The sequence below is a fragment of the Corvus moneduloides genome, chromosome 18 (genome assembly GCF_009650955.1).
Source record: "Corvus moneduloides isolate bCorMon1 chromosome 18, bCorMon1.pri, whole genome shotgun sequence".
Taxonomy (NCBI): domain Eukaryota; kingdom Metazoa; phylum Chordata; class Aves; order Passeriformes; family Corvidae; genus Corvus; species Corvus moneduloides.
The window spans coordinates 187,417-203,238 of record NC_045493.1 but is presented as its reverse complement, the minus strand read 5'-3'; the positions used below and the strand labels follow the sequence as shown (position 1 = coordinate 203,238).

Here is a 15,822-nt window from a genome sequence, read left to right as displayed (position 1 = left end):
CACACGTGTGTACACGTGTGCTCAAGGTAAGTGTGCAGGCACCTGTGCATACCTGCACGCACCCAGAGCCGTGCACGTGAGAGCACACTCATGGGTGCCCAGGGAGAGAGTGCGTGGGGTGGGGATGCGTGTAGCAGGGGCCGCCCAGGAATGGAAGCGCCAGGGCTGGGGACTCCGGCCGCACCCCGCCGCTCTCCCCCGCGGTGGGGCGGGGCCTGCGCGGCGCGGGCCAATCAGCCCCGGGTCCGCCGCCAGGCGCGGGGTTAAAGCCGGGAGCGGGGGGCGGAGCGGCGCGCGGGATGTGGGTGCGTGCGGCGCTGGCTTGCGCGGCGCTGTGCGCATGCGCGCGCGCTTGGCCCGGCGGGGCTGTGTGTGCGCGGGAGGTGGCGGGGGTGGGCGGCGCGTGGTACGTGGCGTTCCTGAGTGCCGGCACCGGGCCCGTGCTGGTCGAGAGCGTCTGGGCCGCCCCCGGCCGCCTCCATGCCTGCTGGGCCCGCCGCGATCCGCGCCTCGCCCGCGCCTTCCGCGCCGCCTGCGCGCACCGCCCGCCCGCCGCGCACGGGGCCGCGCTGCGCCGGGCCCTGTCCGTCCTTTGGCGGCGCCGCGCCGCCTGCACCGACCCCGTGACGCCGGGACCGCAACGCCGCCGCCGCCGGGGCTGGACGCTGCCAGGCACGCTGTGGTGCGGCGCGGGGGACTCGGCGGGGAACTGGAGCGAGCTGGGTAGGGAGAGGCGGGGGGCGGCGGTGGCACCCGGTCTCCCTCCCCTGGGCCGCGCTCATCGGCGCCTCCGCAGGGCTGTTCCGCGGCCCCGACCGGTGCTGTCGGGAGCACGACCAGTGTTGGGCGCAGATCACGGCGCTGCAGTTCAGCTACGGCATCCGCAACTATCGCCTGCACACCGTTTCTCACTGCGATTGCGACGCCAGGTGGGCCCGGGGCCGGGGGCGTGGGGACAACGGGGGGGCCTGGGGAGCCCCGCCCTCCTCACCGGTCCCTGCCTGCAGGTTCCGGCGGTGCCTGCTCGCCATCAACGACACCGTCTCCAACATCATCGGCGTCACATTCTTCAACCTCTTGGAGGTACCCTGCTTTGTGCTGGAAGAGAGCGAGGAGTGCGTCCAGTGGCACTGGTGGGGCGGGTGAGTGCCCGGGTGCCCCGGCCCTGAGCGTGCCCTGCCCCGCTGCCTGCCCGGTCACGGCTTGGTTGGTGTGCAGGACCTCACAGTACATGGTGTCCCCAGGTGTGAGCGTTATGGTGTAGTGCCTCTGGCCAGGATGGTGCAGCAGAGTCAGTACCACCCCAGCCTGCCGGCAGAGGAGAGGGGTAGCCTCACTGTGCAGCCCCCAGACAAGGGAAGGAATTTCCCTAGAACTGGGCGTAAGCAGCTTCGACAGCAACTGAGGGTGAAGCTTGGGCGCCGCCAGGCATGGAGACCTAAGACAGCCCAGCAGCTGCAGGGCCCAGGTACCCCGGCATTGGCCAGGAATAAGGATGAGCTTACAACCAGGCACCCAGCAGTGCAGTGGCAGCTAGAGCCTGGCCCCACAACAGCATTGACCGTGTCGGGACAGGATCTGGTTGGAGCAGAGCAAAGGGCTGGAATCTCAGCACACCCTTGGTATGGCAGCATTGGGCCTAGCCCAATCACAGCACAGTGTGGAGCCACACCCGTACCTGCTGTGAAGGAGCATAGGCAGCAGGGTGAGCTGGTACTGTGGGCAGCATGTGCACACCTCAGGAGGGGTGGCCCAAGGCCTCAGGCTGGTGGGGTCATGTGCTTGGGGTGCTTCTTACCTCCCCACTCTCCTCAGGCCCAGGCAGGGGGTGCAGGTGCAACAAGCATCTGGGTAAGTGTGAGCACCAGATTGCACCCCACGAGGTGAGGTACCAGCTGCACAACGTGGACAGCCGGCCACTCCTCCACTGCAACTGCACACGCAGGTGTGAGTCCAGGAGTAAGAGGGCACTGTGTGCATACACACAGTTGGGGATCAGAGGAGGTGGGATGCCTGCCCTGGCCAGCACCTGCTGACGCCTGCTCTCCTGTGCCTGCAGGCTGGCACGGTGCCTCCACAGGGTGAGGGAGTGCAGTGACATGGACGTGGCTGTCCTGGCTGACCACATCACCATGGACTGCTTTGTTCTGGAGCTGCTTGCTGCCTGCAGCCCAGGCAGGGGGTCACAGCACAGGTAGGTGGGGAGGTCAAGAGGCCAGGGCCTGTGTGGGGCAGGAAACAGCAGTGCACACAATGGCCCTTGCTCTGCCATGCCACAAGCAGGCTGCAGGGCAGGGGCAGTGGATGTTGGTGCTGCAGGGTTACATTGATGGTCACAGCTTTGCTTCTTTGACAGCTGTACCACAGTGACCAGGGCTGTACTTGTACCTGCACGACAGCTCAAAAAGACTCTAAGAGGCTGGGGCCCTCTGCCTGTGAGCTCCAAGGCCAAGCATCCACACTGGAAGACACAAGCCAAAGGAGGCACCTTCTGTGAGCAGTGCCAGCATCTGGTCATAGAGCACACACCAGGTACTTGGCCCCACACAGTGCCTCGATGATGCCCAAGCAACGCTGCCTTGGGAAGGAAAGGGAGGAAGATGTGCTGTGCTGCAGCCTGGAGCTGCTTGGGATCTGGTCCCCGAGTCAAAGGATGGCACTGAGCATGTCTGCTGGCATGACTGCACAGAGCTGAGGACCACAGCCAGAGCAGGCAGAGAGCCTGAGAAGCCTCTCAAGGAACTGTGGCTGCCATCCATGAGCATCAAAAACAAGGGGAAAGAAATAGGAGGGCTCAGGAATGGGGAAACCCATTGTCCTTCCTTGGTGTGCTCTGGGGCAGGGGGGATGGCAGGGTCCCCCACTCCTAGACTGGTGACCCTTCAACTGGGGGGCCTGAGCAGTAAGGTGTGACACTGACCTTCTTGCACAGGCAAAGTAGGAGGGCTGGGGTCAGTACCTGCATGCAGCAGAAGAAATAAAGGGTGGTCAGAGCATGGTGTATGGTGCAAGGGCTGACCCTGCTGGCCCCCTCTTCATGCTGTGGCCCCCACCCTGGGGCTGATCCTGCCCCCAGCAGTGAGCACAGTGCAGCTGGGGTGGGCAGAATCATTTATTTTGTCACTTGCACTATGTTCAGGCTGAGGCACAGTGGTAGAGCAGGGAAGGAGCAAGCTTTGATCTCCAGGGTACCCTGTGGTGGTCCTCGCTCTGTGCCCATCGCCATTCCTGCCAGAGCCCTGCCCTGGCCTCTTGTGCTACCTCAGGTGTGAGGCCAGCACTCCTCCCATGGGATAAGAGTCCTGCACTTGGAAGTTCATGAGGGGTTCCCCAAACCATATTAGACCAGCTTTGCCCACCCTCCCCTGTGTTGTCATCTCACAGCCCTGCCCAGGGCAGGAGCTTGGGCTGGGGGCAGCAGGGGGGGCCTCTACCTGCCAGGCACACAACAGGGGTGAGTAATCACTGCAATAAATAAGGGAGGGAGTGTCTCAGCAGGAAAGTGGCAGAGGAAAGCACACAGCAAGCGCGCTATGGGGAGGAGGGAAGGAACCACTGCATCAGTGGCCCATGGCACAGCTATGTCTGTCCAGTTCCTGGGGGTTGCGCCCCTCCTTTGGGGAGGTGCCACAGCCTGGAAGGCTGGTGGGACTCATTTTCCGGCAGGGGTAATAGCCCTGGTCTGCGCTCTCCCACCGCCGGCCCAGGGCCTGGTCAATCATTTCCAGGCGCAGTGCGGGCAGCAGGCCTAGGTTCCGGGGGTCAGCCCTGGCCAGGGGGCTGTCAGCAGAGACACGCCGAAGGCCACCTTGCTCCTCCACAGTCTGGTAGAAAGAGCTGCCCTCCAGGCTCTCAGGTGCCTGTCCCAGCTCCTTGCCTTTGACTCCATGGTACCCCAGCTCTTCCTGTGGCAGATGGATTGTAGGGATATTCCTGGGGAGGCTGCGACGGCTCTGGGGTGAGGGACTGCGGCTTGTACCCCTGTCCCGGCTTGATGGCCGCAGGATGAGGCCCTGGAACTTGGCCAGGCTGGGGCTTCGGCTCCGATGCCGTTTCATCTTGCCTGGGCTGGGGCTGCGGGATTTGGGGGCCAGGAGGACAAGTGTACTGTCATCCTCTTCTGAGCTGCTGCCTGAGCTGTCTGTGGAGCTGCTGCCCTCCTCTGACCTGGGTAGGGAGATCTGCACCCCTGCATCAGCACTGCTGGCTGACACTCACAGGGGATTGTTGGGTACCACAGCAACTGACCTCCCCCATCCAGAGACTCCCCCACACCCATTCCCCCTCCCCCTCACCTCTTGCCTGTGCTTACCTGGAAGGGCTCAGTCACACCAGCTATGCTACTGGAGGTGTTGCTGTAGTATCCAAGAATGTACTCGCCATTCCCCTTAGGCAGTGCTTCTTCAGAGAACATCACCTGCAGCCCAGAGACACCTGATGGGCACCAAGGTTGGCACAGAGGTGCTCCCCACCCCACCTCCAGCCCCAGCCAAAAGCACAAATCTCTACTGCCAACACCATGAGCCTGCCTGAGGCTCAGCACAAAGCAGTAACGAGGTGTCTGCCTCCCCCATCCAGGGGCACAAAGGGATGCACCATGGGGCAGAAGTGCCAGCAAGACAGCAGGGCTGGCCCCAGCTCACCTGTGCACACAGCTGCTTCTCCAGGCAGCGTTCCCCCTCATCACTCCTGGCCCAGACATATGACACATAGTCTTTAGGGTGCCGAAAGCCCACCTGTGCACATACATAGGAGAACACAGGTGAGTGGGGCAATGTGAGCCCCACTCGGCACCATCACCCTTTACTCTCCTCTTGCTCAGCCCCCTCTGCCTCACACAGGATGACCCAGAGCTGCCTTGCACCCCCCCACGTGTGCCCTGGGGCCCTGTGGGGCCCACAGAGCAGGAGGAAGAGGGAACTGCTAGACCTGAGCCTCCTGAAGCAGGACCACGTCATGATGCCAGGGGGAGGGCACAGCTCCATGCCCTCACCATGTTCGCTGGTGGGGGGTAGCTCAGAAGGGACCCCACAGTGCTGTGCAGTGCTCCCCACTCCCTCCAGCCCCAGCAGCCCCCAAGCCCCTACCCGGTAGAGTCCTATCCAGTCCCAGGAGCTCCGGTGGAAGCCAACAGCCATCTTGTACCTGACAACTGCTTGCTCAGGCCTGCTCCACTCGTCAGCCACATAAATCTCAACCTGGGGCTTGTCCACCTTGGAAGCAAACTGTCAGAGACAGGTACATGGTGTGCAAGGGCATGGCAAAGAGCTGCCTTTGTTGCCCAGGGCCCCTGTGCATATACCCACAGAAGGCCCCACTCAGGGGCAAGGCAGCTGAGCTTGCCAAACAGAAGTAAGCCCCACACACTGAGATGCCCCTGCAGGGCATCCCAGCCCTGCAGGTCCTGCCTGTGTTCCCAGCAGCCCTGGACAGTGCTCACCTGCACAGCGAAGATGGCAGCTACTGGCTTGTGGTCGCTGACCGTGTATTCCATGTGACTGCAGTAGCACAGCTGGCTCACTGACAGCACACCCTGGCTGGGCCGGTGCCCACCTGTGCCCCACCCCTTGCTGGGAGGTTTTATCTTCCACAGGATGCGGTCAGTCCAGGCAGGTTTTCGCTTCTTGGCACTGCAGGGCACAGAGAGGCATCTCTTGCCAGGCAGTGGGCTCTGACCCAAACTGCCTCCCCCGGCACTACACCACATGTGGGCAGGGGATGCAGCTCATCTTGGCACTCCACTCAGCACAGCTGCAGGGACAGACCTGCACTGGTACCAGCATTGCCATCACATCCCAGTCCAGCCTGTGCCCACCCCAGCATGGCTGCTCTCCTCACCCATCCACACCAGCACCCACCCTGGCTCTGAGTCCCACTGCTCCTGCATCTCTCAGCCCCACCTCATGCCCAGCTCTCCTCTCCTACCTGCTGTCGTACTTGTTGGTGCCCACATCAAACTTGAAAGTGGGTGGGAAGTTCAGGGGTCCCTCCTGGAAGCCTCTGAGAACAGGCCAGGTGCTTTTGGCAATGTTCAGCTGTGGGGAAGAGAGCACATCAAGGAGCACAGCAGCCCCCATAGCCAGACCCCTCTGCAAACACCACCAAGATCTCTCCACCCTCGCACACTGTGACATCCCTATCCCGTTCCTGCTAGCTCCCACAGCTCTCAGGGTTTGTCCATCTATGCCAGCAGCTAGTCTGTAGACTCAATGCCTCAGCTCTTCCTCACTCACCGATGAGGGAAGTGTGCCCAGTTCCATCCAAACTGACCTGAGACTCTGCTGTCCCTTCCTCTCCCCAGAGACATGAGAGCCAGGGCCCTTCCTGTCCTATGGGCTGCAAGAGGACATGCCCTGTCCCACAGCTGCATGGGCAGTTTTGGGGAGAGTCAATCACTGCTTGGGATCCAGTGTAGGCTGCCAGCATGCCCGTCCCTCACCTGATCCTTCTCCCAGAGCTGGCTCAGGACATTGCTGTCAATGGCATACTTCACAAAGCAGATGTCCAGGCTCTCGATGCGGAAATTGAGGTCCCCAAACCAGAACACGAGGCTGTGGATGGGAGCGAGGGCAACAGGCTGAAAGGGCTGAGGCTACCAGAGCCAGCACAGCAGGGGTAAGATGTCCCCAGCCTAGGGGCAGCCTTATCCCACAGCCCAGATGCTCTTGGGAACACTGGCACAGGTCAGTGCTCAGCTGGCAGCCTGGCCAGCCGCCAGGATTCTGCAGGTAGGACCAAGCATCGTTAGCCAAATGGGCCAGACTTCCCCAAGCTGAACCTGAGGGTGAAAATGTCCACAGTGAGGCACCCGTGGGATTCAGACAGCGCAGCCAGGACACCAGGACAGTGCTGGCCCCTCTGCCTCACTGGTCCCAAACCCCAACAGTGCTAGTAAGGCTTGAGCTGTACCAGCCCTGAATGTGATGAGACCAAGACCCCTCTAAACACCTATCCCACCACACTGAGTCCATGCTGGGCCAGCTCTGCATGCAAGACCTGATCTCCAGGCTGTGCTGGGATGCAGGGGACAGACCCCAGACCCTACATGGATGTGGTCAAGCACTGGGACTGGCAGTAGAGCCCAGACCGGGGAGGAAAGTGGTGGGGTACGCACTCATGGTCCAGGATGCCGTTGGCCACAGGCCCCTCAAACTGCTGCATGTGCAGTATGGTGGCAAAATCCTCCTTGCGCTGCTCTGCCTTCTCCAGGTGTGCTGGCAGGTGGCAATTCAGGAAGCAGACCATGTGGCCGAAGATGGAGAGACGAACGCTCACCCCACCCTTGTTGCCCTGCACCAAGAGGATCCCATGACTCCTTGGGAAGCCAACCCCCTGCCATCTCCCCCCAGGGCCACACTCACCCAGTATCCCCCCAGCCCTGTCCTGGTACAGTCTGTCTGGATGTCCTGCAGGAAGGGCAGGTGGTAGTACTTGGCAAACACCAGCAGGATCACACCTTGCATCCGCACTGTGCTGACCTGGAACAGGAGCAAGGGCTGGAGGTAGGATGGCAGAGAGCCTAGGGACAGCAGGACAACTTCCCCTGCTCCAGGCCATGGGGCAGCACCTCCACCCTTCGTGTGCCTCCCCATCCCACAGGTGACTAACAGCACATTTGGTTCAGAGATCTGCGCATACCCTCCTGAACACTGACAGCCAAACCTGAGCCTCAGTGATACTGGGCTTATGTATGCTCTGAGGCAAATGCCCTGGGGAGCTGAACCTGACTGGAGAAGCTGAGCCTGCTCAGAGCCTTGCAGGCTACTGCCAGCAGCACAGGCCGGTTCCCACATTCACCTCCTCACCGTAGTTCAATGTAGTCAGCAACAAAGTCACCTCAAAGCACCAGAGAGGAAGCATAAGCACAGGAAAGGGAGCAGAGTGACACAAGCCAAACAACTCACTGGGTGAGATGCAGCAGCGGTCCCTGCTGCTTGGATGGCTGTAGGCTGTCTCTCCAGCCAGCTCTCCCACCGCACCTCCCTCAATCCTGCAGTCCAGCTCTCTGTCTCTGTGTCCCACCTGCCTGGCAGGCAGAGAGAACACCAGCTGCCAGCTCCTTTGGGACTCCTTACCAGGATGAAGTGGAAGGGGCTGAGCACATCCATGAAGAGTTCGCTCCACTGATCCGTGAAGAGGGCATCCTTCAAGCGCTTGTTTATCTTGGAGTTTACCTCCTGCAGCCTGAGAGGAAATGTACAGGTCCTTCAGCCACACCAGGAAAGCATCTGTGTCCCAGTTAGTGAGAACTCAGGAGAGGTGCCAAAGCACAATGCTGGGCAGCAGGACAGGGTGTGAAGGGCAGTTCAAGGGAAGACATTGATTTTAGAGCACAAACCAGCCATGTCTTTGCTCCAGTGATTCTGGGCCATGTGCTGGCAGGAGGCACAAGTGGCCCTGAATCCAGGAGGCCTTGGCCCTTTCTAAAGCAGAAGCAGTTAAGCTGCACAGAGTTGAGCAGAAGCCTGAAGCCCATCTCAAGGTGCAAGAGGGCTTACGGGGCCTTTCAGTCAAATTAGTCTCTACAGAGAGGTCATGTCCCACCAGCACCAAGCGTCCAGATGTATTTGAGCAATGCAGCTCGGAGCAGCAGCAACCAGAAAGTTAATAGTGCTCCTCCCAGCTCAGCAATTAATGAAGAGAGAGAAAAACATCCATAGAGAGCAGCACAATCAGGAAATGTCTTGCCCAAAAATATCGAGTGCTTGGAGCACAAAGACACAGGTCCAAGGAAGGACGCAGCCAGGCAGAAATGCCAGGAAGCAAGGAGTAAGCAGGACACCTTGCCCGGGCCGGAACATGGTCCCAGCAGGTCCCTCACTGTCAGCTACACCCCTCACCCTATCCACGCAGCTCAGGTTGACCTCTGCAGCCCACACAAACTCATTCCACTGGCCTGCAAGTCTGAGGGGACTGGGAGGCTGGCTCCAACACAGCATCACAGCCCTGGCAGCCTCAGCCCTTACACCACTATGCTCCTGTGGCTGGGAGCTCTGGGGCAGTCCTGGAGGCAGATCCAGCTCTTCCACCTCACATCTATAGGCAGAGGCTTCCTGCTCCCTGTGCAAGGACCACACATCCCTGGCCTTAGCAGGAATTCACATACCACTGCAGTCCTTGAGGGACAGCCACCCTCACCTCACCAGCCTCGCCACAGTGCTGTGGCACTGCCCTGCCAGCAGGTCTATGTACCAGGGGCATGGAGCCAATCCAGCCACGGGAGAACAGCAGATCTATGCCCTTGAGGCCTGCATGCCACATGCAAAAGCAGAGAGGAGAATGCTCCCAGAGGACTTAGCCAGGCGAGTCAATTGCCTTGACAGACCTGACCCAAGGACCACCACGGCTCACAGCAAGAGCAGGGCTCACCTGGCCCAGCATAGGCAGCCTCAGGCTTGATGAGGATTCAAGTCTAATCAGTACTCAAGGGTTTCAGTTCCTCTCAGCACTCCCATTCTACCAGGAGCTGATTCTCCATCACCTTTTCTGATATGCTATCATTTGTGATACACACTCCTCCCTACTCCCCATGCCCCATGGGAGGCTGAAGCTTCCATTCCTTGTCTGCCAGAGCTCTGGGGATTCCCCAAAAAGGGGATTTGCCAGAGGGGGGGGAGGGTAAGGAGAAGGGGAAGCCGCACCTCATTCTCTTACCCGATGGCGATCATGTCCACATCGTTTGTCTCGCCCGTGTTGAGGTGCAGCAGCGATGTCACATCATTTGGGGGCATGGCTGTACCTACGTTCCAGGTGACCACTGTGATGCTTGGGAGGACAAAGGAAGAACAGGCTAACATGGGGGCTTGGAGGGGTTCTCTGTACCCCTGTTTAGCCCCCAGCTCTGCCAAGGAAGCTTTTTGCTGGCAATAGAAGTAGCCAAGGCTGAAGCTTAGTCATGGCATATACACCAGGTCCTTAATTCCCATATGAGGGAGACAGGTCCTTGCCTCCAAGGCCCCCCAAGATCTGCCACCTGAAATTCTAGAAATCAGCACAAAGAGCCCTTGTCTTTATCACCACCAGCTAACACAGGCAGGCTGGCACAGCAGGCAGGCTGCAAGACAGGGTGTCTCTGGAAAACCGCTTCCCCCCCTCTTCTCCAGGAAAGCTCAGGTTCCCGGGGAAAAGGACCCGGATCTCTGTTCCCAGCCCCTGCCAGCCACAAAGGCCAGGGCAGCACATGCGACAGCAGTGCTGCAGCCCCGCAGCGGTGTCCTTCACCAACGCAAAGCCACATCCATCACAACACATTAATGCCATTGCACACGGGCACCAGCAAAGGGCCCGCAGGCTCTTTTGATAGTGACAGGAGGAGCCTCAGACACAAGGGACACGTTTCAATAGGGAAGGAGAGCAGCGCCACGCTAGCCCCAGTGCTCGGGGACAGCGGGGGTAGGTGGCACCCACTCTGCAGTCGATGTCTCTATCACGACATCCCCCACGAACAGTGGGTACCAGGCATCCTCCCCGCCAGGAGCATGCCTGCAGCCCCGCACGCCAATCCTGCTGAACCCGCCACAGTGGGAAGAAGGGGGCACCTCCAGTGCACAGCGGGTGCTGCTCCCACGGCACTGCGCGCCCCGTCCCCGCGAGCGCCCCGCAGCCCCACTCACCGGAACGCGCCGTCCTCCGGGGCCTGGTCCGGGCAGTCCGGCAGCGGATCGCAGACGTCGCCAGGGCCGAGCCGGCCGAGGGGCCCGGCGAGGACGGGTAGCTCGCCCGGCTCCGCTCGGGGGGTCAGGCCCACCCGCCCGCCGGCGAGGAACTCGCTGGACACGGCCTTGGGCAGCGTGGGGGCGCGGGGCATGGCGGGGCCCGCCCAGGCCGCGATGTGGTCACTGGACTCCGCCTTGGGCAACATCTCCCGCCGCTCCGGCGGGCCCGGCGCGGGGAAGGCGGCTCGGCCGGGCGCTGCCGGGGACGGGGGGCCGCCCGGGACGGGGGGCAGCAGGGCCGGCAGCGGGAGCCCCTCCGGCGGGGTCCGGGCCGGAGGCCGCTCCTCGGTCCCTGCGCGCCGCGGGCAGCCGTGCCCGAAGGGGTCGCACGCGGCATCCGGTCGGGAGCTCCTACGGCCGCCCGGGACGCCGCTGCCGAGGAAAGACGCCGCCGAAACCCCAGCATCGGGCGGGAGCCGAGCCGCGCTCCCGGGGCCGCGCGAGGGGCCGGGTCGGGACCCCGCGCCGGCGGCCGGGCCCCGGTCGGCGCTGCCGCGCCTGGCCGGGTCCATCGGCAGGAGGAGACCGGAGCGGCCCCGACCCAGCCCCACGCACCTTGCGGCCCCACCCCGTGACGCATCCACACAGTGACGTCAGCACCTGCCACCTGCGTGGCGCCTTAAAGGCGCAGAAGCGGCCCCGCCCCTCGCGCACCTGCCGCCCCGCCCAGCTCACGTGACCGCTCTTGCCTCGCTCCCTCCCTCTGCCCCCGAAAGCCTTTCCTTGCGTGTGCGCATCTGTCACACCTGTCCTTGCGCACCTGTCCTTGCGTGTACGCACCTGTCCTTGTGCATGAACACGTGTCCTTGCACACCTGTCCTTGCAAGTGCACCACATTGACCATGGGCTCAGCGTCTCCTCAGGGCAAAGCAGGTGAATGACATCCTGGGCTGCGCTGGGGTGTTGTCAGCAGGTCACAGGACGTCACGAATGTGCCTGTGAGTGCTGTGTCCAGTGCAGAGCTCCCAAGAGCAAGTCCTGGAGACATGGACATGCTGGAGGGAGTACAGTGAAGGGCCCCAAGCAGGAATGGCTGGAGCATCTTTCATATAAGGATAAGCTGTGAGACCTGGGACTGTGCCTCCCAGAGCAGAGGAAGCTCAGGGGGATCTCATCCATGTAGATAAATACCTGAGGGAAAGTGTAGGGGCCAGGGATTGGCTCTACCCAGGAGTGCCCAGTGGCAGGACCACAGGCCACAGGCACAAACCAGAGTGCAAGAGGGTCCCTCTGCATGTCAGGAAACACTTTCCCCTGGCCCAAGATGCTTAGGAAGGTGTGCAGTCTCCATCCTTGGATATTCACAAAAACCACGTGGAGACTGTCCTCGGCCCCTGGCTCTGGGTTACCCTGCCTGAACAGGTGATGGGACCAGAGAGACCCCAGATCTGCCTCCATCCTCAGTCAATCCAAGACCCCATGACCTATGTATGGGATGTGCCTGTGCATGGGTGTTTGTGTGCAGCTGCAGTGGGGGGCAGGGGTTTGAGATGGGTGTGTGCAGGGGTACATGATGGTTTGCACATGGATGTGCCTCAGATGAGTGTGTGCAGTGTGTGCATACAGCTGGGTGTACATGTAGATCAGCATGTGTGTGCACACCACTGCACATGTGACTGAGGTGCTGGTGTGTTCCGGTGCACTGCTGTGTAGGCTAATATGTGCAGCTGTAGGCATGGCTAGGAGCAACTGGAAGGGGGGTAGCAGTGTGTCTGTACCCATGTGCTATTGTGAAAACTGCGTATAGATGTATGCAGGACTGTGTGCACGCACCTGTGCATGTGTGTGTGTACAGCTGTGTATGCAGGAGGGTGTGTGAGTGTGCACAGCTGTGTGTGTGAATGCACACACTGACATGGGTGTCTCTGCATGTTTTTGCACTATGTCAGTGTCAGTGTGCCTACTGTGGATGTGTGCAGTGCAGGTGTCATGGGGGTGTGTGCGGTGCAGGTGTGTGAGATGGTGTTTGTGGTGTTGGGGTGTGTGGTGTTGTTGGTGTGCATGTTGGTCTGTGCACATGGTGTGTGGTGTTGGGGTGTGTATATTGGTGTGTGCTGTTGGCATGTGTGTTGGCATGTGGTGTTGGGGTATGTGGGTTGTTGGTGGTGTGTGTTTTGTCTGTGTGTCAGTCTGTGCACAGAGTGTGTGTTGCTGTGTGTCTTGGGGTGACCTTATGATGTGTATCCTATATCGCTGCCTATGCCCAGAAATTAATTTTTGTGCCTTTCTATGCCTCTAAACTGAGCCTGAAAGAGGGAAGGAAAAAACTGAGCAAAACTTTCTCAAAGCAGTTTGCAGCTCGTTCAAGGTTACAAAAAGATAGCAGGTTTTTTTTTCCCTAGCTGGGGCAGGGGAGGGAGGAAGCACCCGGCTTGTTTTTTCCAGTCAGTTTTTGGCCAGTTTTTCTTCTTCTTGCTCTCCGGAGAGAGACTGAGAGTTGGACTTTGGATTTCCTTCTCTGGAATTCCAGATTTTTCCCCTTTTCTACTGGACTGCTTGATTGCTGTAACATCAGAGCACATCGGGAGGACTTTCCACCGGGCACAGAGGGCCTGGCCCCGGCCCAAGCCCCAGCTCCGAGGAGACCAAAGGGAGGACTCGAACACTTTCCCAGGTTTTTTCCTCTACCGCGAAAGATTTTACCATCTAACATTATTTTCCTTCCCATGTGTTTGTTAAATAAATAGTTTTATCTTCTTCACTTTCCTTCGAGGAAAATTTTTTTTTTCCCGAACCTGGTGGGGGAGGGGTGGTTGTGCCTTCTCTCAGAGGATATATATTTCTAAATTTGCCCAAACTGGAACACTGTGTCTATGTGTAGTTGTTGTGTGTGTGGTGTTGCACAATGGTCTGTGCACAATGTGTATATTGGTGGTGTTGGTGTGTGGTGTTGTGTGTGTGTATTGGTGATGTTGGCCTCTGTGTGTCGATCTGTGCACGGTGTGTGTGTTGCTGTGTGCATGCTGCTGTGGGTGGTGCTGTTGGTCTGTGTGGTGCCGGTTTGTGCACGGTGCGTGCTCGCGGGAGTTACGCGCCACTCACACGGTGCGTACGTGCGTGCGCATGTCCGTGTGTGCGAGCACGTGTGTGCGCATGTCCGTGCGCGCGTTTGTGTGTGCACGTGTTTGTGTGCGCGAGTCGCTGCTCATGCGCTGTGCGGTGCGTATAATCGGGCCGCGCCAGACGTGGCAGCGGCGGGAGTGATGCGGGCGTTGCCGTCGGGTCTGTGTCTGTGGCTGCTGCTGGTGGCGGCGCTGGCGGCGGGCGGCGGCTCGGAGCACCCCCGGCTCCGCGGGGCCGTGCTGCGGGACCTGACCCACGGCAAGGTGGAGGTGAGCGCGGGCGGGGGCTGCGGGGCGCGCTGGGGGCCAACCGGTGCCCGCCGGGTGCCTGATGGGATGTCCCCTCCCGCAGACCTGCGGCGGGTGACGGCTGAACCGTCTCAGGGAGGTAGGTATCGGGGCCGGGCCGGGCTGGGGAGCCGGGGCTTCCCCGCGCTGAGCCGGGCCCGGCCGGCCACTCTCCGCAGGTGAAGGCGTTCGTCACCCAGGACATCCCGCTCTAGTACCCACCGGCGGCGGCTGCAGCGCTGGGGTCCCTGTGGGATGGGATGGGAGCGGGACAGGTTGTGAAGGAATGTAATATGGGAGGGGATGGGCTGAGGGAGGATGGGGTTTGGTGGGGAGTGGAGGACGGGTCGTTGGGGGATGTGATGGAGGATGGAATGGTATTACATGGGGGACAGAATGGGATGGTATTCAGTGAAGGACGGGATGAGGGACAGAACAGATGGGGTGGGAGGGGGTAGGATATGAGAGAAGATGGGCTGGGATGGAGGATGGTACAGGATAGGCAGGAATGGGATGTGAAAGAGCATAGAAGGGGATGGGATGGGATGGGATGGGATGGGATGGGATGGAGATGGGCATGGGGGTTGCATGGGCCTGACCAGTGCTGCCCACTCCTTGACACATTGCCCAGCCATAACCTGGAGATGAAACACCTGCCTGGTGCTGACCCTGAGCTTGTGCTTCTCAGCCACCGGTATGAGGAGCTAGAGGTGAGTGGGCAGTGCAGCACCTGCTGCCACAGGGCCTGGGGTGGTCAGTGCCCCACAGGTGCCAGGCTACAGCCCCTGTCTGGGTACAGAGAATTCCCCTGAGTGACATGACCCGGGAAGAGATCAACCAGCTGGTGCAGGAGTTGGGCTTCTACCGCAAGGAGACACCTGATGCCCCTGTGCCGGAGGAATTCCAGTTTGCCCCTGCCAAGCCTCTGCCAACACTGCTGCCCCCCCAAGCACCCACCGCTCATGGCAAGACCCCACCCAAACGTGACAAGGAAGAACACCCAGACCTCTAGCAAGGAGTGCCACACTTGAGTCAGGGTCCTGCAGCCAGTCTCCAGTGTAGGGAATAAGGGTGTTATGGCAGCTGGGGATGGTGTCACAGGGTGGCAAAGGTTTTCCCCCCCCGCTCTTGCTTGGTGCTGTGTAGCCTCTGCCCCGAGGATGCCCTAGACAGATTCAGCCTCAAGCAGGGGCTTCCTGGGTACTTGTAGGCATTCTGACAGGCCTGTGTGCTGGTTGATGCCCTCCCGTCCTTGAAGCCCATTATCCCTGGCCAGTCAGGAGGAGCAGCATTCCTTGCAGTCCTTTGCTGTGCCCAGAGGTTTAGCTGCTCCCAGCACTGGGCAGCAGTATCCCACCTGCATGGGACAGGATGAAACCCTCAGCAGAAAGCGCCAGGTGCTAAGGGTAGATGTGCTGAGTCCCAAAGGTGGGAGAGCTGCTCCAGGAAGGGGGCTTTACCCTCCAGCAGGGTTATATCATATCCAGCTCCTAGTAAAGCATTTATTTGCAGTCATCTGCACTGTGTCTTTTTTTGAGAGAGGGCTCGGTGGGGTTCATCCCACACTGCTCTGTTCCGAGGGGAACTGGGTGCATCGAAGCTTCTCACAGAGGCAGGAGGCAATGGCACGGTCATAGTCACTGCTGGTGAGCCACAAACCAACCTACAGACCACTGTGCCATTCCTGTGCCAACCCTCCCCAGCATGATAGAGGGGTGAGGGTGGTAGGCACCATGGCATGGGATGAGCTGCTCTCA

General features: G+C 60.4%; 3 protein-coding genes across 8 annotated transcripts; 2 read left to right on the top strand and 1 right to left on the bottom strand.

Moving 5' to 3' along the window:
* Positions 1-299: 299 nt before the first annotated feature.
* Positions 300-2,999, top strand: PLA2G3 (phospholipase A2 group III). 2 transcript variants are annotated; one of them, XM_032127868.1, is made up of 7 exons: positions 300-723; positions 797-929; positions 1,008-1,142; positions 1,245-1,705; positions 1,816-1,945; positions 2,060-2,194; positions 2,357-2,999. In XM_032127868.1, exons 1-7 carry the CDS (start codon positions 300-302, stop codon positions 2,559-2,561), a joined length of 1,623 nt encoding a protein of 540 aa, XP_031983759.1. In that variant the 3' UTR covers positions 2,562-2,999. The 2 variants fall into 2 exon arrangements, with proteins under 2 accessions (XP_031983759.1, XP_031983760.1); XM_032127869.1 differs by lacking the exon at positions 2,357-2,999 and having other exon boundaries at positions 1,816-1,947; positions 2,060-2,186.
* Positions 3,000-3,094: 95 nt separating this feature from the next.
* INPP5J (inositol polyphosphate-5-phosphatase J) lies at positions 3,095-11,752 on the bottom strand. Of its 5 annotated transcripts, none has more exons than XM_032127862.1 (13): positions 10,614-11,282; positions 9,655-9,765; positions 8,076-8,184; positions 7,362-7,478; positions 7,115-7,290; positions 6,440-6,551; positions 6,271-6,336; positions 5,926-6,035; positions 5,441-5,630; positions 5,088-5,225; positions 4,644-4,736; positions 4,313-4,417; positions 3,095-4,181 (listed from the first exon to the last, which is right to left on the bottom strand). In XM_032127862.1, the coding sequence occupies exons 1-13, from the start codon at positions 11,225-11,227 to the stop codon at positions 3,561-3,563; spliced, it is 2,562 nt and encodes an 853-aa protein (XP_031983753.1). In that variant the 5' UTR covers positions 11,228-11,282; the 3' UTR covers positions 3,095-3,560. The 5 variants fall into 5 exon arrangements, with proteins under 5 accessions (XP_031983753.1, XP_031983755.1, XP_031983756.1 ...); XM_032127866.1 differs by having other exon boundaries at positions 3,681-4,213; positions 10,614-11,752; XM_032127864.1 differs by lacking the exon at positions 4,644-4,736 and having other exon boundaries at positions 10,614-11,300.
* A 2,124-nt stretch (positions 11,753-13,876) lies between these two features.
* Positions 13,877-15,580, top strand: SELENOM (selenoprotein M). The gene is made up of 5 exons (XM_032127728.1): positions 13,877-14,047; positions 14,130-14,165; positions 14,245-14,279; positions 14,697-14,775; positions 14,865-15,580. Exons 1-5 carry the CDS (start codon positions 13,919-13,921, stop codon positions 15,075-15,077), a joined length of 492 nt encoding a protein of 163 aa, XP_031983619.1. The 5' UTR covers positions 13,877-13,918; the 3' UTR covers positions 15,078-15,580.
* The last annotated feature ends 242 nt before the right edge of the window (positions 15,581-15,822 follow it).

Bases quoted from the DNA above. Each gene is read 5' to 3' on its own strand.
- PLA2G3 (XM_032127868.1), top strand. From the start codon at position 300: ATGTGGGTGCGTGCGGCGCTGGCTTGCGCGGCGCTGTGCGCATGCGCG. The intron at 724-796 runs GTAGGGAGAGGC...GCGCCTCCGCAG, and splicing joins GGGGAACTGGAGCGAGCTGG to GGCTGTTCCGCGGCCCCGAC. The intron at 1,946-2,059 runs GTGTGAGTCCAG...CTGTGCCTGCAG, and splicing joins CACTGCAACTGCACACGCAG to GCTGGCACGGTGCCTCCACA.
- INPP5J (XM_032127862.1), bottom strand. From the start codon at position 11,227: ATGGACCCGGCCAGGCGCGGCAGCGCCGACCGGGGCCCGGCCGCCGGC. The intron at 7,479-8,075 runs GTAAGGAGTCCC...CTCCTGTTCCAG, and splicing joins GCCCCTTCCACTTCATCCTG to GTCAGCACAGTGCGGATGCA. The intron at 6,036-6,270 runs GTCAGTTTGGAT...TCTTCCCCACAG, and splicing joins AAGGGACAGCAGAGTCTCAG to CTGAACATTGCCAAAAGCAC.